The sequence below is a fragment of the Cryptomeria japonica genome, chromosome 4, assembly GCF_030272615.1.
Source record: "Cryptomeria japonica chromosome 4, Sugi_1.0, whole genome shotgun sequence".
Lineage (NCBI taxonomy): Eukaryota > Viridiplantae > Streptophyta > Pinopsida > Cupressales > Cupressaceae > Cryptomeria > Cryptomeria japonica.
This window is the reverse complement of record NC_081408.1, coordinates 3418564-3445220: the sequence shown is the minus strand read 5'-3', so window position 1 is coordinate 3445220 and position 26657 is coordinate 3418564. Positions and strand designations below refer to the sequence as shown.

General features: G+C 31.8%; 2 protein-coding genes across 2 annotated transcripts; both read left to right on the top strand.

Annotated features, from left to right (window-relative positions):
• The first annotated feature begins 3317 nt into the window (after positions 1-3317).
• LOC131875392 (uncharacterized) lies at positions 3318-4958 on the top strand. The gene is made up of 5 exons (XM_059219509.1): positions 3318-3634; positions 3790-3900; positions 4079-4392; positions 4596-4752; positions 4844-4958. The coding sequence occupies exons 3-5, from the start codon at positions 4178-4180 to the stop codon at positions 4931-4933; spliced, it is 462 nt and encodes a 153-aa protein (XP_059075492.1). The 5' UTR covers positions 3318-3634; positions 3790-3900; positions 4079-4177; the 3' UTR covers positions 4934-4958.
• Positions 4959-5279: 321 nt separating this feature from the next.
• On the top strand, positions 5280-11553 carry LOC131064533 (disease resistance protein TAO1). The gene is made up of 7 exons (XM_059219508.1): positions 5280-5778; positions 5934-6044; positions 6223-6536; positions 9391-9551; positions 9648-10645; positions 10740-11021; positions 11120-11553. The coding sequence occupies exons 1-7, from the start codon at positions 5386-5388 to the stop codon at positions 11522-11524; spliced, it is 2664 nt and encodes an 887-aa protein (XP_059075491.1). The 5' UTR covers positions 5280-5385; the 3' UTR covers positions 11525-11553.
• Positions 11554-26657: the final 15104 nt, after the last annotated feature.

The window sequence follows — 26657 nt, the reverse complement described above, 5'->3', positions numbered from 1 at the left end:
GTTTTGAAGTCTGACTAGTCATAATTCATACATAGGTTTACTTTTGAACACATAACTTATTCTATATATATCAAAATTCAATTTTATTTTTTTTGTTAGAAAGAAGACACCAATACCCAGGGCTTAGATATTTTTTAGATTTTTTTAAAATTAGTTTCCTATTTTTCCCAATGAGTTGAACAGAGAAGTTCATGTTTGGTGAAAAACCTATATTTGGTAAAATTAAAAAAACAAGTTCATAATAAACTCAATATGTAATAAAATTATATTCATTGGAAAGCTTGCTTCGAGGACTATAATACTACATTTTGGGTTGTCAAGATCATTCCATTTGAGCCTTCAACTAGAGGTTTCAAGGCCAAAAATCTGCAAAAAAATGTAGAAATTTTCAGAGAAGTGTTAAAAAAGGTGTTCGAACGAAGGGGGGTTCAAGCAAACCCCCTATTTTTAGGGGGGTTCGAATGAAGGGGGGTTCGATCAAACCCCCGCGCTATAATTGAAAAATGACATAAAAGAGCATTAAAGGTGCTTCACTCGAAAGATGGGGTTCGAGCGAAGTGGGGTCTTCACTCAAACCCCAAAGGGTATTCCGTTCGAACACCCCCACTTTGCTCAAACCCCTCGTAAACAATTTTTTTCACTTTCACCAATTTCCTTCATTGGCAAAAGTGGGAACCAGCTTTGTGAGTTCACCCTCTGCTATGATTGATGTTGCATAGTGAGTTGCAAGGGTTTGGACTTTGCCCCATCGAGTTATCTTGTAAGGTCACATCGAGTTGCAAAGATCCAGTTTGTCAAAGCTTTGAGATCAAATTGTGAATATCTGCGTCAAGGGGAAGTATGTTGGCATGTGATGCATGAGCCTCACCGCAATGCACCTAGCCTTTCCATCATGCACTGTAATACTTAGCCATTCACTGCATGTTGCAGTTCATTGAAGACAATGCTTAGTTATATTTTTAGTGAGTTAATTTAGGATTTAATCTGCATTGATTTATTTTTAGATCTTCTAGTTACAAAATCTAGTGCATGCAATGCATGTTTATTATGAATGGTTCTAGAGGAAACATCCTCTATAAAAGACTCCTAATTGTAATGGTTGATGCATGGTCTGAAAGATGTAATGCTCCTTCTTGAATTTCAATAAATATTTTGTGTTAGTGTGTTATAAAATCTTTTTGTGGTTGCAATCTACTTCTTTGCATGTGTTTCAAGAAGCTACATGTTTAAGAGTTGGAATCAAATCATGTGGTTTTCTTTCCCATCTTCTCATATCAAAAAGTGTAGGAAGTTGTTTTGCTATCCTAACTTCCTTTCACACACTTCTATCTAAAACTAGTTATCAAACAAAATAGAAAATTTAATCATTTTTATTTTCTATAATTCCATTGACATACACAATTCCCCCTCTTAATAATCAAATATGTCTAGTCTAGGCATTAATTTTTTCCATTTGTAGTAATCATATTTTTCTCTAATTTTTTACTAAGGATGTGGGTGAAAGCAAGACTTCTTTGGTTCACTTTTAATGGAAGTATTGGGATTAAAAATGTCATGATAGGAACAGGTCCTTATTTCATAGAAAATGGGTACCCGTTTAGGAATGAATCTTCAACCTTTAACACACACTCAATATGAATGCAGGGTCTTATCTAAATAGGTACTCATTATGAATGCATACCTATTTGCAAATAGGTGCCCATTTTGAAAAGGTATTTTATAACTATTGAATGAGAATTTGGATCTAGTGATCTATCTTGCTACAACCCTAGTTCCACTTCTTCAACCCAATCTACATTTAATATTGAAATGAAAAATGTTATTCATTAAAAAAAAATAACAATTCTTTGATTTCGTTTAAATTCAAAATTTAATATATTTATATGCTTAAATTTATATAATTTATCCATTATTTTTGAAATTATATATTTTGGAGGAATTGTCAAAGCCTAAATTTAAAGAACAATCAACCAATTTTTTTATTAAAACCATCTATTTATAATTTCTCGTCAAATATTATATAATATTATTTAATAATAAAATATAATAAGTTATATTAATACAATTAAGCTTATTAAAATTTATCTTGGGTTGAAGCATTTGAGGCATGCTTTTCAAATTAGCCACCTCATGACTATTTGACACTTAAGTAAAGTCATCTCACTAACTATCTAGTTGTTCACATCATCAAGAGACAAGTGGCAACCTCCTATTAGTTGAATAGTGAAGGTTCCAACAATGATTCAGTAAGATATAAGCATGTCTCAATATATCTTGATCTAGTGAATCCTAATTAATAGATGCTCTATTTTTGTAACTAATTAAAAAGGTTGAAATTACATAGAACTAGTCACAAAAGGTAAATTACCTTGAGAAATAAAGATCCTTTTTTCTTTTTAACTCATTATAGATCCACTTGGTATAGTCAATGATCATTATATGCACCATCTACATTTTTCTATAGAGCCACAAATTCAATATGTAAAATCCGTGCAAAAAAATTACTAATATAGGCATATTGATGATATCATATCATCAAAGCCATATGACACAATCTCATAAACTTATATAAGAACAATATTTCAAAATTCTATGTAAATTTACTTTTTAACTTAAAAAATATGAAAATAAATTATTTTTTTTTATTAAGTTTGTAGACCATTTATTCACACAAAAAAATTTTCTTCTCTAACATTTAATACTTTTATTTAAAATATTTTTTATAAAATCATACGAACCCAATACCAAATTGAAAGGAATAGATTTGATTACTTAATTAATGGTTGAACAATGGAGGTCATTTTCTACCCAAATTCCTAATACTTTATACAATGTCTCGTAATAAAAGCTTTGCTTTTGAAGATAATTTAAATTCGTTCAATCAGCCTTCTAAGTTGTGTGAATTATAATTAGTCGACCCTGTTTCCATTATCACAAAGGGTGGGCCAGTGAACGTGGGCAGCACTTATCGACGTACAGCCCTACATTATTGGATGTTTGGGGTCCACAGTAAGTGTCCTAACCTCCTTTTCCCACTCGCAAACTTGTGTTCTCATGTCCACTATGGTGAAAACAGCTGTGCTGGAAATCCATCTTTTCAACCCTGGCCCACATTGATTTTTCCGTATAGACGAAGCAACTCCGATGAAAAATTTGAGTAATTTTGAAGCATCCGTATTTTGAGAATCCGTATTTTGAAGCATGGTCCACATTGACGGTTGATGGAAAAAATGCCTTCCATGATCATAAATTACAATTATAAAAGGCCAAAAAAGCTCAGTGAGTGATCATCTTGTTTCTTTCTCAGTTATATTTCCTCTGTATTGTTTTCACAGTGTTAGTAATGGGAAAGTTCTCTTTTCCTTCATGGTGCTTCTCCTGCACTTGCTTCTAATCCTCTTCACTTCCTCAGGAAGAAACCATTGCTGGACCTTCTACCCTTACACCATCTTCTCCACAATCAGCAAATCCCGGACCTTCTACTACATTATCTTCTCAACCTTCTCAACAACCAGCCAACGCTGAACCTTCTACTACCACTCCAAAGGATTTGGAGACATTTCTACATAAATTCAATGATGTAAGCCAGCTTCACGATCTGATAAAGTTCGTCGAACATCTATTGAAGATCGCGGTAAGTTCTCTACTCAGATTTTTTGTATAATCAGAATTTCTGGCATTCAACTTTTAGAATATCTTTTGTTTTGCCGCAATTTTAGTTATATATACTTTCCTTCCCTAAGAATAATTAGGCTATATTGAGTGTAAATGTATTATTGTCCAACGCAGTCGGGAGAGAAGAAGGAAGAAGGATCTAGTTCCGAAGTAAATTCTTATATCCAGGATGGCCAAACACTACTGGAGTTTGTAGATAAACACATTGGCAAACTTCCTCAAGAGGTAAAGTTTCAATTTCGGAAATCTAAAATCAACTTGTGCTGAAATTTCAAAATGATTTAAACTCTAGCCAGTTATAAGTTAATGGGTGGCTAAAACTCTACACGTTTGGGAAATAAATTATATTAAATGAATATTGATTGTCATAGTTTTCTTACATATCATGGATTTCTCCGTACAGAAGGATTCCATAGATGGCTTAGGTGCAGAGACGCAGAAAATTCTCACAGATTTGCTCAAAGGCGCTGGGAAAATTCACTGGGTGGGGGCAGCACTTTCTATGGTAGGATTTGCATTGGCCAGATATAATGAGATGTCTAACAACCAAAGAGAGTGCCTTGAAATTTTGAAAGCTATGGTTAATCTTGGGAAGCAAATAGTGGAGTTGAATGAGCAAATGCCATATCAGAAGCAGCATTTAAATGAGGCAGTGGAGTGCATCGTTGTAGGATGCAGCATGTGCACGTCGCAACTTACAGCCGTCAAAATTTTCAGGTGAGTTCAATTATTTGAAAACTTTTATTTGAGAGGCTGCACGTATAATTAGCATAAATAAAAAAGTCAATTCTATTTGAGTTGAAACGGAAAGAAGCAGGCCTGAAATGCAAATAATATAGAAATATTTGAGATGATTAGAGAGGGGAAAAGGTAGAAGAGGAAGATATCAGTGACCGTATGGTAGATTTTGTGTACCGCAGATTGTTTCCACGTGCCAAAGAGGCTTTTCTCGATATCAGAGCTCTAGAAGAGGCGTCATTCGTCAAGACAGACGAAAATGCTTATGTGATTGTTCATGACATAGTCCGAGCAAGAGGGAGAAAGATGGCAGAGGGAAACAGAATCACAGATGAAGAGGTATGTCATACTTACAATGTCCCTTGTCAATATTAACAAAATATAGTTTTTATTCACAAGCATAGTAATTTATTTGTTTATTTTTGTGCAGAAACTCAAAAACTTAAAAGGCATCTATTTTGATGAACCATCTGAGCAGCCTCCGATAGAAATTAATGATGCTATCATTATTGCCACTTGAGGCAGTCTTGTTATGCTTATAAAAAACAAAGTTAAACATTTTAATTTAAGAAATATAGAATCAATGATACTTTACTAAATTTTTAGATCATTTATTCACACAAACAAATTTTATTAAAGACATTCAATGTTTGAATAAAAATACTATTACATGAGTGTCAAATTTTATAAAACCATAAGAATCCAATGCCACAATTTGAAAAGAAATACATTCCATTCGATGGTTGGACTGTGAATCTATACTTTTCTTAGAGCGATCATTTTCTACCCAAGTGGCCAGCCTGGAAAGCTAAAGTATATTTAAAGAGCATGGTCCACATTGACAAATGATGGGAAAAATGCCTTCCATGATCATAAATTACAATTATAAAACGCCAAAAGAGGTGAGTGAGTGATCATCTTGTTTCTTTCTCGGTTATCTTTCCTCTCTGTATTGTTTTCACAGTGTTAGTAATGGGAAAGTTCTCTTTTCCTTCATGGTGCTTCTCCTGCACTTGCTTCTCATCCTCTTCACTTCCTCAGGAAGAAACCATTGCTGGACCTTCTACCCTTCCACCATCTTCTCCACAATCAGTAAATGCTGGGCCTTCTACTACTCCATTATCTTCTCAACCTTCTCCACAATCAGTAAATGTTGGACCTTCTACCCTTCCACCATCTTCTCCACAATCAGCAAATCCCGGACCTTCTACTACTCCATTATCTTCTCAACCTTCTCAACAACCAGCTAACGCTGGACCTTCTACTACCACTCCAAAGGATTTGGAGACATTTCTACATAAATTCAATGATGTAAGACAGCTTCACGATCTGATTAAGTTTGTCGAACATCTATTGAAGATCGCGGTAAGTTCTCTACTCAGATTGTTTGTATAATCAGAATTTCTGGCATTCAACTTTTAGAATATCTTTTGTTTTGCCACAAATTTAGTTCTATATACTTTCCTTCCCTAAGAATAATTAGGCTATATTGAGTGTAAATGTATTATTGTCCAACGCAGTCGGGAGAGAAGAAGGAAGAAGGATCTAGTTCCGAAGTAAATTCTTATATCCAGGATGGCCAAACACTACTGGCGTTTGTAGATAAACACATTGGCAAACTTCCTCAAGAGGTAAAGTTTCAATTTCGGAAATCTAAACTCAACTTGTGCTGAAATTTCAAAATGATTTAAACTCTAGCCACTTATAAATTAATGGATGGCTAAAACTCTACACGTTTGGGAAATAAGTTATATTAAATGAATATTGATTGTCATAGCTTTCTTACATATCATGGATTTCTCCGTACAGAAGGATTCCATAGACGGCTTAGGTGCAGAGACGCAGAAAGTTCTCACAGATTTGCTCAAAGGCGCTGGGAAAATTCACTGGGTGGGGGCAGCACTTTCTATGGTGGGATTTGCATTGGCCAGATATAATGAGATGTCTAACAACCAGAGAGAGTGCCTTGAAATTTTGAAAGCTATGGTTAATCTTGGGAAGCAAATAGTGGAGTTGAATGAACAAATTCCAGAGCAGAAGCAGAAATTGAACGAGGCAGTGGAGTGCATCGTTGTAGGATGCAGCATCTGCACCTCCCAATTTACAGCAGCCAAAACATACAGGTGAGTTCAATTATTTGAGCACTTTTATTTGAGAGGATACACGTATAATTACAAAAAATAAAAAAGTCAATTCTATTTAGTTGAAATAGAAAGAAGCAGGCCTGAAATTTGACAATGATATCTACTTTTTAGTTTGTTTATTGACGTTTCATCAAATTTTTACCCTCTTTAAATATTTCATTGGTTTATAAGTTCAACTAGAATAAGAATTTAATTAAAAAAACTCATTTAAAAATATTATCCTAAAAATTAAAATGAATTTAATTAAGCATCTATTTTTTAGTTTGTTTACTGACGTTTCATCAAATTTTTACCCCCTTCAAATATTTCATTGGTTTATAAGTTCAATAAGAATAAGAATTTAATTAAAAAAAATCATTTAAAAATATTATCTTAACATTAAATATATTAAATATACAAATATATAAATTTTATCATAAATATTGTAATTAATCATATATGTAATTGAGTTTCTTTGAGGGAGTTGTATTTTATAGATAATGAATAAAATATATAAATCAAAATAAATGTTATAATGGAAAGTCAAAGTCTTAAATACAATTGTATGTATGCATGTATGTATGTATTCTATGAGCATAGCCATGCATATGTGCATGTCCATGTGTATGTAGTCTTTGAACAAAGATATCAACTTTTGTATTGTATATTATAGCTCTTAGATGATAAACTCTTTTTTTAAACATTGAATGCATGCTAATATATATAGCAATGTATATATAATCTTTGAATAGAGATATCAACTTTTCTATCATATACATTGCTACTAATGAAATCTTATTTTAAGCACTAAATATAAGTGTATGTGTATATATAAAGAGAAAGTCTAATGAAATTTCAGGCCCCAATGAATGTTATAGAAACATTCAGAAACCTTTTCCTCCATGACATTAATTGGAAATGATAACCATTGATCATAGTGATTGGGATTAATCTTATGCAAAACTCCAAATGCTTGTAGGAAGCCAAGCACAAAAACCACTTTGTGCCCACCCACCATTTTGGTTCAATTGGCAGTTCTACAATGTGGTTGATATTGTCTTTTGATTACCCACCATTTTAGTTCAATTGGCAGTTCTACAATGTGGTTGATATTGCCTTTTGATTCATCCAAATCAAGCACTATTTCCATGAGCATTGACATTACAATAGTGTTAACCCAAAACCTATTCATATAATTCATGAATGTAGAGCCCAAAACCATTTTCACCATAGATTTGTTGTTAAATATTTCATTTTTGAGATATTTACCTCTTCTTTGATTTCAAGTACATTGTTGTCTTCATTATTCAAATGTCAAAAAAAAATATAAAAATTTAAGAAATATTTTAATGTTAAATAATATTATATTTTCAACAAAAATTGTAAAGATTAATGATTGTCATTTTTTTAAAATACATTAAAATTTTAAGATTAATCTTTTATATCATAAAAACATTTAACAAAGAATTAATGAAACATGTAACTTGAATCTTACATTCTAATTTCAACAATTTTTCTATCAGAAATTATAATAGCAAATAAGTTGTTAGGCTTATCTTTATTTATTAGTGAAATAGTTTAGAAACTAATGAAACCAAATAATCTTCTTTTTTTTCTTTATTTTTTAAATTGTAATATTGCACTATAATATTTCAAAAAAAATTCTAAAATGTAAAATAGATAAAGATAAGAAAGAAGTAGAATTGTAAGACATAAAGAATAATACTGAAATTTAAAATTTATTCACAAAATAAACAAATTAAATTAATTTTTAAAATTAACAAAAAAATATTTTTTAAATATTCAAAACAATTTAATTTGAAAAATTAAAATTGTTTAACAAAACAAGAAAATTATAATTTAATAATAAATTTATATTCTATTTTTAAAATATTTTAAATTAATATATATTTAATATTGAAAAATATATTTCAATATAACAATTATATATATTTTATCTATAATTTTAATTTTCACAAATATAAATATATAAAAATAATAACAGAAAAACTAATATAATCTAATAATATTTTGAATTATAAAATATAATTTAAAAATAAATAAACAATCTACATATTATCAAATTTCAAATTGAATTAGAAACGACTCAATACTAAAAAAATTGTACTATCTAAATGAACAAATTTAAAAACAACTTGATGTTAAAGAATTGTCCAATAAAAATGAACAAATTCAAAATGTAGAATTTTTTAAAATGTTTAAAAATGTAGATTTAAACATTTTTGCAGCTGGCAGATAGCGCTATGTCCACCGCTTTCTAAGAATCTGCGGACATAAAACTTTAATTCAATCCAATTAATGGTCCTTTGAACATTTCCCAACGTTCGGGTCTTTGTCAATACTGTTGCGAATTCAATCCCTGTAATTTGAACGGTTTAAATCTGTTATTTATCGACATTTTATTCGGCAAAAGAAAACGTAGTTTTAAATATATAATAAAATTGTGTCTGGGTTTTGATTATTTTTGGTTTATCTGTTTATGTTTCTTGTTTATCTGCTTGCTGGGATTTCATGGAGGCTGGGTTTATCTGCTTGCTGGGATTTCATGGAGGCTGGGTTTATCTGCTTGCTGGGATTTAAGAAAACTGTCTTTCCCCCCTTGAAATTCACCTTTTGATTAGCTAGATGCGCTTGCTTACAAGAATTTTCATCAAACTGAAAATTACTAACATCTTTGCATTGTTTTAGTTATTACAAAATCTGATAACTGAACTTTTTAACAAACTACAATATCACTAGTAGTTGCTTTGTGTTAAAAAAGTTTTTTTATTCTAAAATATAAATGGAAGGAATGCCGAAATCTATCTGAATAAAATATTTGAATTGTGTGAAGATTTCTTACTGCATCAGTCAATGCCCAGAGTTTAAAGGCTTTCCAAGAGAGAATAGACCGCCTGTACAACGATCTTCAATTGTGGGGTATCATTCAAATAAACAAAGAACAGCCAAAGTTCGCTCCCCCGTCACAGGACCACATTGAAGACAAACCAGCAGGTAGGATGTTTTTAATTTTAATGATATTTTCCTGTTCTCTCATACTTTGACTTTTGCCACGAAACTTGAATTCATTTTTCTGAATAAATTTTACAGTTGGAATCGACAGTGCACGAGAAGAAGTAATCCGACTTCTAGATTTGAGTGCACAGCATACATCACCGCAAGCTGTGGTTGTGGTTGTCCATGGTTTCGGAGGAATCGGCAAAACAACTCTGGCCGATAATGTTTATAAAAAAATCGACCTCCAAAGTTATAAGCAGTGCAGAATTCACATGCTTCAACATTGTACAGAGAATGATCTGAAATCCCTCCAAGAACAGATTTTGAATGATTTGTTCAAGCAGAAGCTGATGTTGAGAGACTGTGACGAAGGACGGGGAATGATCTGCTCTTATTTCAGAAACAATTCTAATCAGCCTCTATTTCTGTATATCGACAATGGACTCCAAAGAGAAGATCTGAAGAAACTTCTACCTGCAAACTTGGGCAGCTGCCTTCCACCCAACAGCAGAATACTTCTCACTACCCGAAATCTCCGGGAGACGGACATCTTTGTCTCCTGGAAAATTGAACGCCAAGCATATGCGGTGAGCCCTCTTCCATCGCCAGAGGCAAGAAACCTTTTGCTGACGAATGCTTCCGAGTACAATGATGAAAGGAACATAAAGAAGCTGCTTAAGCTTTGTGGTGGTGTTCCGCTTCTGCTTGATTTAATTGGTTCGCAGCTGGCTATAAGTACTAAAAATGCAAATAATATAGAAATATTAGAGATGATTAGAGAAGGAGAGAAGGTGGAAGACGAAGATATCACCGACCGTATGGTTGATTTTGTCTACCATAGATTGTCGCCACGTGTCAAAGAGGCCTTTCTGGACATCGCATCCTTCTTTTATAAGAGGCCGAGTGTACATGTGGCATACTCTGTTGGAGAGCAGGAATTCAGAGCTCTAGAAGAGGCGTCATTCGTCAAGACAGATGAACGTGGCAGGGTGATTGTTCATGACATAGTTCGAGCAAGAGGGAGAAAGATGTCAGAGGGGAGCAGAATCACAGACCGTGAGAGTTTATTGGAATGTTTGAAAGATGAAGAGGTATGTCATACTTACAATGTCCCTTGTCAATATTAACAAAATATAGTTTTTATTCACAATCATAGTAGTAATGTATTTGTTTATTTTTGTGCAGAAACTCAGAAACTTAAAAGGCATCTATTTTTATGAACCATCCGAGCAGCCTCCGATAGAAATTAATGAATATCACCTGAATTGTATGAGTAATTCGTTAAGAATACTATTTTATACAAAAGCATCGCAAATAACATTAACGGGGAAATGTCATAAACCATTCAAACAACTCAGATACCTCACACTTCCGAGTGACATTCCTGATTTACCAATGGAGTTTGAGAAACTAGAGCATCTTTTCTTCTACGATGGCCCATTGACGCAAGGCATGAGTTTGTACGAGGTAAGATCTGAAAATATTTATCATTTCAATTTAGCTTTGATTACATTTTAGAATGACACTTGACATCCTTTTCATAATTGTTGTGCAAATATATGTAGCTTCCTCCAACTCTGCGTTACATGTGCATTACAAATATAATTTCGTCTGAGAATGGAGTTGCAAATTCTAAAATTCCTTCCAAGGACACTCCACCTAATTCCTCGCTTGGAGAATTGTGGTTTTTAAGTATTCCAACTATGGAAAGGTTACCTGATGGAGTGGAGAAGCTAACAAAGTTAGAGATCTTACGGATATATGATTGCCCTAAGTTGATGGAACTTCCTTCCAAAATCGGAGACCTCAGCAATTTGGAAAAAATAGGATTGGTCGAGTGTCGTGGCTTAGAAGAATGGCCATCAAGTTTTGGAAATCTCTCAAAATTGAAAACATTAAGCTTGGCAGGCTGTTCTCCAAAATTAAAAGAATCATTGCCCCACAATATAAAAGAAAAATGTAATATATAATATTATTAAATATTTTTTTCAACAACTCACATCTTAATTGTTGTTTTAAGACTTCTTTCTAATTATAATTTGCAATAGCACAAATAAAATTCAAACTTTTCAATAGCTATTCATTTTTTAAATAAAATATTATATTTCATTACAATTAATTTATTTAAAAAAATTCTCTTGTTTTAATTAAAATTTACTTTTAATTATTTAAATTTTAATATTTTAAAATAATGATTTCCTATAATAAAGAAAAATATATATATCTTTTATATTGTAAATAAAATAGTCTAAATTAGTAAAATGATTGTAAAGGTTTAATATGGAATGGATGTTATTTTTTGAAATTAAATGTGAAAGAAGGGTGTGCAAAATTGATTTGAGGATAGAAAATGAAAAATTGATGATTCATAGAATCAATTCATGTCACATTTTTATAAATGAAATAATACAAATGAATTTCATGTAGAAGTATTAATGTGGCTCATTTTTTATAATTTTATAAAATTTAAAAATTAGTTAAATATAACTCATTTAATAGTAATGTGTATTTGAATTTTTTTAAATGATACCAATTAATGTCATGTAGAAGTATTAATGTGGTTCATTTTTATAATTTTATAAAATTTAAAAATTAGTTAAATATAACTCATTTAATAGTAATGTGTAATTGAATTTAAAAAATGGTATGAATTAATAACATGTAGAAGTATTAATGTAATTATGTTTATAAATTTTCAAACTTTAAAATTAGTTAAATATAAGTTTTTATAAATTAAGAGAATATTTTTAATTGTTGAATTTTTTTGACTATATATATTCACTTACATAACTTGAAAATTTGAAGCATGGAGTAAGAGTAGTTTTCAATGAATATTAATTTTTCATTATTTAATAGAGTTAAATTTACTCAAAACATCATAATTTTGAAGGCATCTCAGAATTTATTTAAATTTTATATTTAAAAAAAATATTCTTTTACAAAGGATTTTCTCATGTAAGGTTGATATTTATTTTTTTTCAATAAATTTATTATTTTTTAGTGTTTAATGATCTTATGTTTAATGATAATAACCTATTTGTAATAAATTTTTAAAAAATTCATAATAAATTTTTAAAATATTAAAAATAATTTTAAAATTCTACATATGAGCTTGTAAAAGAGTATTTTTTAGATTTTCATGAGAACATTTTTGGTTGAAAAAGTAAATTTCTTATAGTACTTATTTGTTATTCACAAAGAAATGTCACAAATAACATTTGTGGACAAATGTCATAATCCATTTAAACAAATCAAATATCCCAAAGCTTTGATGAAAGTTCCTATTTTACCAATGAAGTTTGAAAACTAGACCATGCAAGATCCATAAATATTTTTCATAATTATTGTGAAAAAAAAAAGAAGCTTCGTCTATGACAATGTAGAATGAACAATGCTCATTGTCATAGAGGAAGCTTCTTTTTTTTTCACAATAATTATGAAAAATATTTATGGATCTTGCATGGTCTAGTTACGCCGAGAGGCGTAACCTACAGCGGCAGCACGGGGTGGAGTGGGATGGTGTGACATGTTAAAAAAATTTTGTTAACTTTTATAAATTGAAAGCCGACAAGTAATATTTAATAAATATTATATCTTTTTGAACCGACAACTAAATAATAATAACGTTTCAAACTAATATAAATACAGATGAATGTGTAGAATTAAAAACATATTACTGTGAATAAATACAAAAAAAAATTATCACCAACGACTGCGAATAGTGCGAATACTTCAAATAAATTTACCAGCAACTGTGAATAGTGCAAATAGTGCGAATAAATTTACCCAGAATATAGTGCAAGGTGGTGCAAATAAATACTCTAAAAAAAAGTAACTCATTTTCATTTTATTTTACCTATAATGTAAAATGGGTATTATATATACAATGGATAATGATATCTTTTATTATCTTTTTAGTAAAAGTAAATATTTTTTAATTCTATATTATTTATAGTAGTTTATATATTAAGTTGATATTAAATTAATTTATATAATTAAATAAAATGATTAATTTAATATTTCTCATATATTTTGTATATAATTAAGTTGATATGAACCTAAATTATATAATTAAGTTAATATTTTTTTTAGTTTTTAAATATATTTTATTTATATTATATTCTTTTTTATTTTTATATTTAATTATATTATTTTTATTTATCTTTTATTTTCATTAAATTGATATTAACTTGATATGAACATATTTAAAATAGGTAGTATAAATTATTAATAAGGATATTTTTAAATATGCAATAATTTATAATTAAATTTGTAGGATGCCTCGTCGTCCAAGGACAAGTTTTGAAAATGAAGAGCAATGAAAAGAGCATCGAAGAGAATATGCTCAAAATTATATGAGACAACGACGTGAACAAAGGTCCAAAGGTCTATTTGGGCACAAAGAAAACATTGTTAGGATAACCGGTGGACAACTGAGAGGGGGCGGGGGGGTGAATCAGTTGTCAACACATTATGAAAATTTAAGCACACAAAACCTTTTACCAAAATTCATATACCAAATACCGGAATAGCATATATAAACATAAACCATAAACCAAATACCATGCATCCACAAGACATAACACCAAGATTAACTACTCGGCGTATTTTAGATAGATGTATTAAGATATCTAGGCTAGTTTGTTAAAATAAGTGGGGAAGAGTGCACACCCATTACAATTCAAAAACATGAACCATGAAAACCAGATTGGAACACTACAATTTACTCTACATATGGATTTGTATATTCTAAAATTTCTCTCATTACTCTCTTGTAGAGTTTATCATTTATAATATTTAAGAACGTGGAAAGATTATTAGATGGAGCAAAAAGGCTAACAAAGTTTGAGAGATTATATGTATATAGTTTGCCTCTATTGAGGGAACTTCTCCTAAAATTAGGTAAATTAGCAATTTAGAATATTAGTGTTGATTTAATATCTTGGGTTACAAGAATTACTATTAACTTTAGGAGATCTCCCAAAATTGAAGTTGTTAATTTATAAGGCTAGTCTTTTCAAAATTAAAAATGCAATCACCCCATGATTTTAGATAAAAATGTATAAGACATTATTAAATAAAATTTTCAACATTATGCCTCTTAATTTGTTATTTTGGGATCCTTTTCTAATTTTAAAAAAATGTAATTTAAAAAATTAAATTCTCAAAAATTGCAATCTTTAGAAAAAATCTAGTGAAAGTTTTCACTAAAATTTCCCCATTCAATGAAAGAACCTATTTTATTTTTAATGGTAAATTACAAACAAATAACCTTATATGTTTTTTTTTTACTTTTCAAAAATGATATTTTTTAAAACAATTAAAAAAAAAGTAAAAATTAATGAAAAATCATAAAATATAATTAGGAAATATTTTTAAAAGCATCTTCAAAGTCTAAATTTTATTTTGGAGCTTATCTAATCCATACCTAAAAAAATCAAACCCAAATTCACACTTGTTTAGAGGACAACATGGAAACAAAAATATTATCTCAAATTATAGCTCTCATACTACTTGTTATGATATTTCTTGGAAATGTCTGTAACAATAAATAATATAGAAGAACACTTCGAGGAAATTACTTTAAATAATCAAATAATAATAAATGAACCTAATATTTTATAGATCATATGGGAGAGAGTTATCTTCCTTATAAATAGGCTTAACTATGTAGAGACAAACCCCTTCTTTTTCATTAAAAAGAAAATAATGTCTTAACTAATATTTATGTTACAATTAAACATGCAAAAAGAGTTCAACTTATTAAACTTGGGAGTACATAATATGCACCTAGCTTAACATATGATATTAGGATCATTACAATTAAGATCAAGGTGGGTATGGAAGATGGATGGAAATGTCATGCATCGGATCGATTACAATGGAAATGTCATCATAAAACTTATGGAAAATGAGATATCTTGCCCACAAGTGTAATGATAATCAAAGATAGTTGATCTTACACATGATTCTTTTCTTCAAGCTTTGATCATGGTACTTATCTTTAAAGTACCACAATCATGGCTTTCACTATTAGGAAAAATACTTTTTATCTTTTACTAATTGTCAAACATGATGTGCTTGCCAGCTTTTCATCATGGTGGCTAGCCCAAGGAACCATAGGAATGGTTTTCATCATAGGGAAAAAGATTTCTTTACTATTTTCTTGGATTGTTTGATTTTCTTTAAAAAAATTTAATATTTTTCCAAATGGCATTGATCTTCAACTAGTCACTAACTTCTCTAGTCCATCTAATAATTTCAACATAGATATTGGAGCCAAGATATGTTAATAGTGATCTATATGGAGGATGTGCCTTGCTGGGATCAATGACACTTGTAAATAACCCATGAATGTTATCATCATCCTCGTTGATACTAGCCCTTTACTTTTTAATAATTTTATGATGCCATAGAATCCAATGAAACCAATAGTTCTCTCTAAAAATACAAAATAGATAGGGGAACCTAAAACAATGTAGGTTTGAAAATTTATTTCATCATATCTTCGAAATCCATATTATAAACCCTAAGTTAGGGTTTTCTATTACATTAAACATTTCTTATAACCAACATTGGTCCCACCTTAGATTCGTTCATGGCCACTTAAAAAAGGTCCAAAGGTCTATTTGGGCACAAAGAAAACATTGTTAGGATAACCGGTGGACAACTGAGAGGGGGCGGGGGATGAATCAGTTGTCAACAGATTATGAAAATTTAAGCACACAAAACCTTTTACCGAAATTCATATACCAAATACTGGAATAGCATATATAAACATAAACCATAAACCAAATACCATGCATCCACAACACATAACACCAAGATTAACTACTCGGCATATTTTAGATAGATGTATTAAGATATCTAGAGTAGATTGTTAAAATAAGTGGGGTAGAGTGCCAACCCATTACAATTCGAAAACATGAACCATCAAAACCAGATTGGAGCACTACAATTTACTCTACATATGGATTTGTATATTCTAAAATTTCTCTCATGATCAGTCTACCTTACTCTCTTGTAGAGTTTATCATTTATAATATTTAAGAATGTGGAAAGATTATTAGATGGAGCAAAAAGGCTAACAAAGTTTGAGAGATTATATGTATATAGTTTGCCTCTATTGAGGGAACTTCTCCTAAAATTAGGTAAATTAGCAATTTAGAATATTAGTGTTGATTTAATATCTTGGGTTACAAGAATTTCTATTAACTTTAGGAGATCTCCCAAAATTGAAGTTGTTAATTTATAAGGCTAGTCTTTCAAAATTAAAAATGCAATCACCCCATGATTTTAGATAACAATGTATGAGACATTATTAAATAAATTTTTCAACATTATGCCTCTTAATTTGTTATTTTGGGATCCTTTTCTAATTTTAAAAAAATGTAATTTAAAAAATTAAATTCTCAAAAATTGCAATCTTTAGAAAAAATCTAGTGAAAGTTTTCACTAAAATTTCCCCATTAAATGAAATAACCTATTTTATTTTTAATGGTAAATTACAAATAAATAACCTTATATGTTTTTTTTTTACTTTTCAAAAATGATATTTTTTAAAACAATTCAAAAAAAAGTAAAAATTAATGAAAAAACATAAAATATAATTAGGAAATATTTTTAAAAGCATCTTCAAAGTCTAAATTTTATTTTGAGAGCTTATCTAATCCATACCTAAAAAAATCAAACCCAAATTCACATTTGTTTAGAGGACAACATGGAAACAAAAATATTATCTCAAATTATAGCTCTCATACTACTTGTTATGATATTTCTTGGAAATGTCTGTAACAATAAATAATATAGAAGAACACTTCGAGGCAATGACTTTAAATAATCAAATAATAATAAATGAACCTAATATTTTATAGATCATATGGGAGAGAGTTATCTTCCTTATAAATAGGCTTAACTATGTAGAGACACACCCCTTCCTTTTCATTAAAAAGAAAATAATGTCTTAACTAATATTTATGTTACAATTAAACATGCAAAAAGAGTTCAACTTATTAAACTTGGGAGTACATAATATACACCTAGCTCAACATATGATATTAGGATCATTACAATTAAGATCAAGGTGGGTATGGAAGATGGATGGAAATGTGATGCATCCGATCGATTACAATGGAAATGTCATCATAAAACTTATGGAAGATGAGATATCTTGCCCACAAGTGTAATGATAATCAAAGATAGTTGATCTTACACATGATTCTTTTCTTCAAGCTTTGATCATGGTACTTATCTTTAAAGTACCACAATCATGGCTTTCACTATTAGGAAAAATACTTTTTATCTTTTACTAATTGTCAAACATGATGTGCTTGCCAGCTTTTCATCATGGTGGCTAGCCCAAGGAACCATAGGAATGGTTTTCATCATAGGGAAAAAGATTTCTTTACTATTTTCTTGGATTGTTTGATTTTCTTTAAAAAAATTTAATATTTTTCCAAATGGCATTGATCTTCAACTAGTCACTAACTTCTCTAGTCCATTTAATAATTTCAACATAGATATTGGAGCCAAGATATGTTAATAGTGATCTATATGGAGGATGTGCCTTGCTGGGATCAATGACACTTGTAAATAACCCATGAATGTTATCATCATCCTCGTTGATACTAGCCCTTTACTTTTTAATAATTTTATGATGCCATAGAATCCAATGAAACCAATAGTTCTCTCTAAAAATACAAAATAGATAGGGGAACCTAAAACAATGTAGGTTTGAAAATTTATTTCATCATATCTTCGAAATCCATATTATAAACCCTAAGTTAGGGTTTTCTAGTACATTAAACATTTATTATAACCAACATTGGTCTCACCTTAGATTCGATCATGGCCACTTAAGAAAGGTCCAAATGTTTATTTGGGCACAAAGAAAACATTGTTAGGATAACCGGTGGACAACTGAGAGGGGGCGGGGGGGTGAATCAGTTGTCAACAGATTATGAAAATTTAAGCACACAAAACCTTTTACCGAAATTCATATACCAAATACCAAAATAGTATATATATCAATTAACCATAAACATAAACCATAAACCAAATACTATGGTGGAAAGCCTACCCACATTCAGATGATACTTCTACAGTAAGTATGTGATTACAATAAAGTGCCTACACATGCAGGAAAGCCAATAGCCTAGAGCGCACTTCTCATCACAAAAGAGCCTCACTGGCTACAAAACATCTCCAGACTACAATCCGGAAAGAAGATTGAACTACAAGAATAACATCTCCTATGTCTAAGTATAGTTCTGGTTAAGCTCAATACCAGAGGTTTTAAACCTCTTACACAAAACCAATTTGATCACCTATGATCGACTAAAACCTTTGCATATGATTACAACTTTATTCGCACATAGATATTTCCATAACCCATGATATACAAAGAGATCTTACATCATATATATACAAACCCTGGATCTAAACAATTAGGTTGGCCACCTAAAATATTATACAATAAATCCATTACATAAACCCGCAAACCAATGATATCCCAAGTCAGCCTGGGGTCAAAACAACATTAACTAAGCAATAAACCCAATTGGTAACGCATCGGGAGCATCCACCAACACGTTACACAAACTAGTCCATAACCTAGCAGAATAACACCAGAACTAAAATAGGTCTCCATAAGCCAAATCCAACACCACCAATCAACTAGAACACGAACATGATAACCATTATGCATCTTGATAACCTTCTAGAAGCCGCACCAACACCACTTATAAAATCTATCAAAAGATATTCAATAAAGCTTTGTCGGTAAAACCCTTACTGGTAAGCAAAAGGCTTACTAGAACAAATGATAGCTTTCAGATCACCAAATCCCAAACCAACTGAATGAGATGCACACCAAAAAGATATCAATGACTGAACCAAACCAATTCCACCTATCAAAATATATCGGAGACCAATCTTCTGATCAACATCACAATCCAACCACTCTACCAGAACTCGGTAGACAACCAAACAAGCTAGTGTTCACATCAATGACAAACATCATAGCAACACATAATCAATTCCTTCATATTTCCAACAATATCCCCCTTTGGCATTGATGGCAACACTAGATGTGAAAAACATCCAAGTGCCAAGAAATGCCAAACAAGTCTCCCCCAATGGATGACATCCAACAAATGATATATCAATAAAGTACTGAACCAAACCATAGACCTGAGCCAAAATCCAATGGGACTGATATCTTTGTCAAGCTCTTTTTTTCACATTTATATATCTCCCTCTTTGACATCAATGCTAGAAATATGACATAAATATCAAAAGAAAAACCATAGATCCTCTAAACCAAACAACTGAGTACTCCCCCTGAGTATTAGCACCATCACATCAATCCAGAATCCAGAATGAATAATAGTTTTGATAATTCATACCAGAATGATTCCAATTAGCATCACTTAAGTCTCTACCGAAGGGGCAGAGACCCCCAATCTGTCTCTAAAGTACTCAAATGATTCTTTGGGCAAAGGTTTAGCGAACATATCTGTAATTTTCTCTTTAGTATTCACATAAACCAATCTGACTTCATTTGCTTCCACCTTTTCCTTCAAAAAATTTATACTTGATTGATATGTGCTTTGTCTTAGAATGAAATACCAAATTCTTTGATATGTCAATAGCAGCAGAGTTGTCATAGTGAATAACTACCAGTGAATTCACCTCCTTGATCGGTTCTAAGACACTTTATTCTTCTATCATTCTCCTTCTCAACCAATGTTCTAAAGGCTTTGAACTTTCCAAATGCCTCAAACTTGTCTTTCAAAAATGTGACCCACATAATTCTTGAGCAGCCATCGATAAGAATCATGAAGTACTGATCTCCCTGAATAATTCTTGTTTTTAAAGGACCACACAGATCGGTGTGCACAAGATCAAGTAAGTTCTCTGCTGAAAAAGACTTACCTTTGAATGTTGATGAACACATCTTCCCAAGTTGACATTCTCTGCAAAAATCATTCTCTGGTTTGTTCAGCAAAGGCAATCCTCTTATTGCCTTGATCTTACTCGCCTTTACAATATTATCAAAATTTATATGACAAAGTCTCCTATGCCATATCCAACTATCATCAAACTTCGCCATCAGGCACTGACTAATCTTGGCATTCAGCTGAAATAGGTTTCCTCTAGTCTGCTTACTGGTGGTAATAAGTTCACCACTCTTTCTAATTATTCTGCAGACTCTACCTTTGAACTCTAGAATGAGTCCTTTCTCGTTCAGCTGAGCAAGACTCAAAAGGTTGTGCTTAAGGTCTTCCACCCAGTAGACATCATCCGCACTACTTTTTCCATTTAGTGAGATGGATCCTTTTCCTTTCACCATGCAAGGTGCATCATTGCCAAACCGGATAACACCTCCATCATATTCTTCCAGAGACAGAAACTTTCTTTGGTCACCAATCATGTGGTGAGAACACCCGCTATCAATGATCCACTCATTAGAGTTGTCAATGTGAGAGACAAGGGCTTTCTAATCAGACACCTCTTCCTTTATAGCTACGAACATTATGTCCTCATTCTCTTCATCCTTAGATTCTTCATCGGTAACACCTTCATCCACTGCAACAAGACAATTTCTCCTACCTCCTCCTTTATACTTTCTAAACCTTTCTGATTTATCCTTATTGTCATTGTTAGGATAGTTAACAGCTATGTGTCCTATCTTATTGCAAGAAAAACATTTTAGAGGAAGCTTACCTCTATATTTTCCGGTGCCTTTTGGAAGTCTCTTGGAAAGAAGAGTTTCAAACTCCATCAGAATCTCCTCATCATCCATGTATCTATTTGGCCTAGATTCATAGCTGGTGCTTACTTCTTTTCCTTTTCTAGTTGGTGCAACAAATGCTCTAAAGGTTGACTCAGTCTTCTGAACACTGCCACCATAGCTATTCAACTCATATGCAGTCAAATTTGCAATGATAGAGTCTAGAGATACCTTTGTCTTGTCGAGAGATCTTAACTCCTAAATAGTAGCAACTCTGATTGCATAGACTAGTAACAATGATCTCAAAACTTTACTGACAATGGTGGCATCATCAATTGTTCCACCACTGCTCTTGATATCTCCAACCATAGTCTTGATCCTTATGCCATATTATTGAATGATCTCTCCTTCAACCATCCTCATGTCTTCAAATTTTCCTCTAAGGCTTTCTTCCTTAGCTTTCTTGACATGCTCATTACTGCTATAAATGGTTTCCAGTGTGTCCCATACATCCTTAGGAGTTTCCTTATCTTGTACATCAATGAACTCAATATCAGACAAACTGTTAATAAGGGCTTCCATGACTTGACCATTTTCTTGAATCTCTCTTTTCTAATCATCAATTAGAGTGCCAGTGGGGATTATATAGGCATTCTCAACATAGCTCCAATGTTGAGCACCCAAACTCTTGATATAAATCTTCATTTTGTCCTTCCATATTTTGAAGTTATCCCTTTTGAACTTAGGACCTTCCCTCTTCATCATTAAAGTAGGATCTTTTGCCTCAAGTAGTTAAGCTTATATCACCGAGGACCTAGAGTCACTCTGATACCAATTGATGAATAATGATGAACAATAATTACCCTAACTATAACTGAGAGGGAGGGGGGTGAATCAGTACAGACAAAAACTTCTCAACAACTTATCAAGTTAAAACAATGATAATTGATTGTCTTCATCACTGAACTTAACCATGGCAATACCGATTCAACACAATAAGACTTTGAACACCTAAACCAGTAAAACCAAATACTTAAAATATCATTCAACACTTGATAACTACTTCACCAATATACATATGATGTATTGTATCAGTAATACCATAACTATTAGTTATGCATGCATAATCACCTAAACAAAGAATACTCAATCATCACATGAAAAGTGCAAAACTCATAACACACAGATTTAAATGCAAAACTCATAACACATAGATTTTTCACGTGGAAACCCAAATGGGAAAAACCACAGTGAGGATGAATACCCACAAGCTTGTTTTTAACTCTTTTGAAGTCCGCTCTGTTAGGAGCCTAGTTCGGTTAAAGAATTTACAATAAGGTTCTGTTAGGAACCAATCATGTTAAAGATCACCTGGTTAAGGGATGGCTATATACCTTGTTAAAGGTTGAAAACCTGTTAAAGGTTACCTCGCTAGAGGATTTAAAGAACTAAATGAACTTGAGTCACTTGGTTAGACGATGTACAACAAGCCTGTTAAAGCTACCCGATCAAGGGATTTTCCTTCTGTTGAAATGGTTAGAAGTCAACAGGTAAACCTTTGATCTGATAACAACACTACCTGCTAAGGTAGATCATTTTTAGCTCCTCTCCTCTGCAATCACACTCTGGTTTGGCAAGTATCTCAACATGTAGACACAAACACAACATTTACCAACAACAACAATATCAAAACTCATCGACCTTATAGACAAAAATTAGGTCGGTAACATAAACCCTCAACCCTAAGTATTTTAGGTTTACAATTTCAAGTGGTCCAAATCTGACCATCCAAACAAATTACATAGAATGAAACGATCTAAACAGATCTCAAGTCACTCTGCATCATCCGATCTTCACTGCATCTGGAAAACGGTAACCCATCATGCGCTCTTCATACACCACTCAAAAAAGTGCGCATTCCCAAGGTAGGCATTCAATGTATTAGATCTCCACGCGTAAAATCCTCAAGGAAATCCTTCACGTGCACAAGCTAACCTGGCATCCTGATCCTTATCCTTAATGTTCACAAAACACCATCGGTTGCACCGCAGAGGCCATACCAGAAACCCTAAAGTTGAATAGAGACTACCAACTGGTAATTACACTTGGTGAACCCCGACACCAGTCCACTCCATCTCGGTTGACCAAAACCGCTTCCAATCTTCATACCAGTGTATTTGCTTGAGCACTTATTGACATCAATGACAACATACTTTGTCATTGCTTCATCATATGCCAACAGGTCCCATCAATGTGTTTTGAATTTACTTGTTTCATGTCTCACATGAATTTTATGTAAGCATTCAATACAACATAAATTTAATCAAACTGTAAATCATTAAGCAAAGTGACTACCTAATGTCATGACCACTTTTTATGCAAGTGGACATAACACAACACTAACATAAGCATGCAATGCAACCTTATTGAAGGTCCAATCATAAACTAGATGACCATATCCTTTGAATCAAACTTAAAATCTCTAAAAGAAACATTGAAACATGAAGTGTCTATGTCCATTTATAGGTGGGGCGTGACAAAACTATTCATCCAATGCACTATTATAACTATTCTATGCACAAAAAGACATCTATGATGCACTATTATGCTAATTAAATGAGCTAAAAGTAAGGAAAGAAAAAGAAAAAAGTTAGATCATGTTGATGTAAAGAAATGTGAAGTGGATGCGCTATACTAGGATATGCGCTAAAACAGAAACCTTATGTGCTATTGTTTGCAGTGTATGCATTGATATTTATGGTGCATGTGCTATTCTATGATTTTGAACTAACATACCAATAAAAACCTGCAAGAAAATGTTAAAAATGGGGTAGGACCCCATGGTGGGCACCACAAAAATGTGTGCAAAATATGTGGATCAGTCAATTTAAAAGTGTTAAAACAACAAACATTCAATGAAATATTGTATCAAGGAAGCAAAATAATAAACAAAAATAGTAATCCACTCCTTGATGTCATCCCATTGTCCTCTATCTTCAAGGACCTTGTGGATCTATGGATTGGCTCTTAGCAACTGCATGATTTACAAGATGACTACTTGAAGAATGAGTAGCTACATGATTCTGGGAGCTATAGGATTGCAATGATATTATGATAAAAAACTATGCTAAATACAAAATACTAAATCACTATGCTAGGGATGTAAGATCTCAAATTATGTAAGCTAAAAAAAATGCAGGTTAGAAGACCATGAATGTAGATGAAGGATATTTATAGCCTTTCCATGATGTGGGATGAGGTGGCAAGATTCAACAGTCTGGATTTAATCTAGAGAAATGAATGGTGGGAGATGAGGAAGTTAGAGAGAATCAAGGAGATATGACACTTGTCATCCTTGGGAGGACAAGTGGCATAGAGGAATTTCTAAGAGGGCCACACATGTCCTATAAGAGGGCAAGTGGCATAGATGAAGAGGACATGTGGCAAGAAAGACAAGTGTCTTTATGAGAGGAAAGATACCATAGGAGGTTAGGATATAATTGGTTAGAGGGGATGAGGTTAGTTCAACCCATAGTTAGACTAGATGTTGAGTTGGAGAGAGGTTAGAAGGTGGTAAGGATTAGGAATCTGTGACAATTTGAATTTAAAAATTTAAATTTAATGAGAGGAAAACATGACAGTTAACTTGAATTAAACATTCAAATTAAATGAGAAGAATAATTGAATAGAGAAAATTAATTAAATTTGTCCATTCAATTAAGAAATGAAGAAAATGATTTTATAGGTAGCAGGAGTTTAAGAAAAGTGAACCATATAAATAAATTATTCAATTTACTTATAGGTAGAAGAATTAAGAATTTATTAATTAAATAACTTGTATTTAATTAATTCTCCAGACCAAATTCCAGTGTATACATTTAGTTTAAACAAGAGAATGGGATTTGTATTGGCCCAAGAAGGGGAAGTTAAAATTGGCTAGAAAACAAAGGAGAGAGTATGTGTGTTGCATGTTTGAAGATATTCTTAGGCAACCAATCTTCATTTGTAGATGCTACATTTGCAACTAGTTCAAGAAGTCAAAACTAAATGGAATTAGTCACAAAAGTTAAGCTAAGTTGGCAAGGAATGATCCTTTTCTTTCTTTTCATTCCACCACAAATAAATCTAGCATAATCAACAATCATTAGGCACGATCTACAACTTTCTATGAACCTACAAGTTCAATATCTAAAATCCACATATTTGAGTGACTCATATGGACATATTGATGATATCATTATAGTCACTTGAAACAATCTCATAATACTTATTAAAGAATTATAAAATTCAATGTAAATTCATGACATGACACATAAAATAAATTCTATAGAATCATAGAATCCAATGCGAAAAAATATATTTTTTATTACCTTTAATGGATGGTTGATCTGTGAATCTATACTTCTATAGTTTTCTTAGGAGGGGTCATTTTGTACCCAAATGACTAGCCTGGAAAGCTAAAGTATATTTAACATATTCCTATACTTTTTTACCATAACCATACTTAATAGAATATGTCTTAATCACAACTTTGTTTTGAAGATATGGTTGAGTCAGCTTTCTAAGGTGGGTAAATTATTCGACCCTGTTTCCATCATCACAAAAGGGGATTACAACAAATTTCTTTGCCTCCTTTTTCCATCTGCCAAACTTATGTTATAATGGTGAAAAATAGTTGTGCTGCAAATCATGACGATTGATGGAAAAATGCTTCCCATGGTCATAAATTATGATGATAAAAGGCCAAACGAGCCCAGTGTTTGAACATTGCAAAGAGCTTTCCAAGCAAAAAAGGAAGAAAAAGGAAGAAAAAGCTGCTTTTACTCACTATAGGAAATTGCAAAGAGCTTTCCAAGCTACCCTTTTTGACCCGCGAAACTTTTGGGCTCTTTCCAACATTATTCAAAACAGCTGTAATGCAATTCCATATCTTTCCATATTAACATTTCCTGGAAAAAACCTTCAACGGATCCAATTTACAACGACAAAAGGAAAAAACCTTCAGTTGATCATCTCCTCTCTGTGTTGTTTCCTCAGTGTTGATGTGGGTAATATTTAGACTTCATGACAGTATGCTTCTGAAAGGAAAAAAATGAAAAGTCCCGACAATAACATAATAACTTCTTCTCGACAATGACAGTAAGCTTCAAATGATAAACAGGGATTAAGGAAGGCATCATACTTAGAACAAAAGTGTGGGGCAATAACATAATAACTTCTTCCACTTTTAGTCTAAGTGGTACACTCAAACAACATTTTACACTAAAATTTTAATTTCTATTATGCAAAGTAAACAGACTATTTTTAAAATATCTTAATTTTAAATAACTTTTTAAAAAAAATTTAATAGCATTCTTGGTTTATCCTTG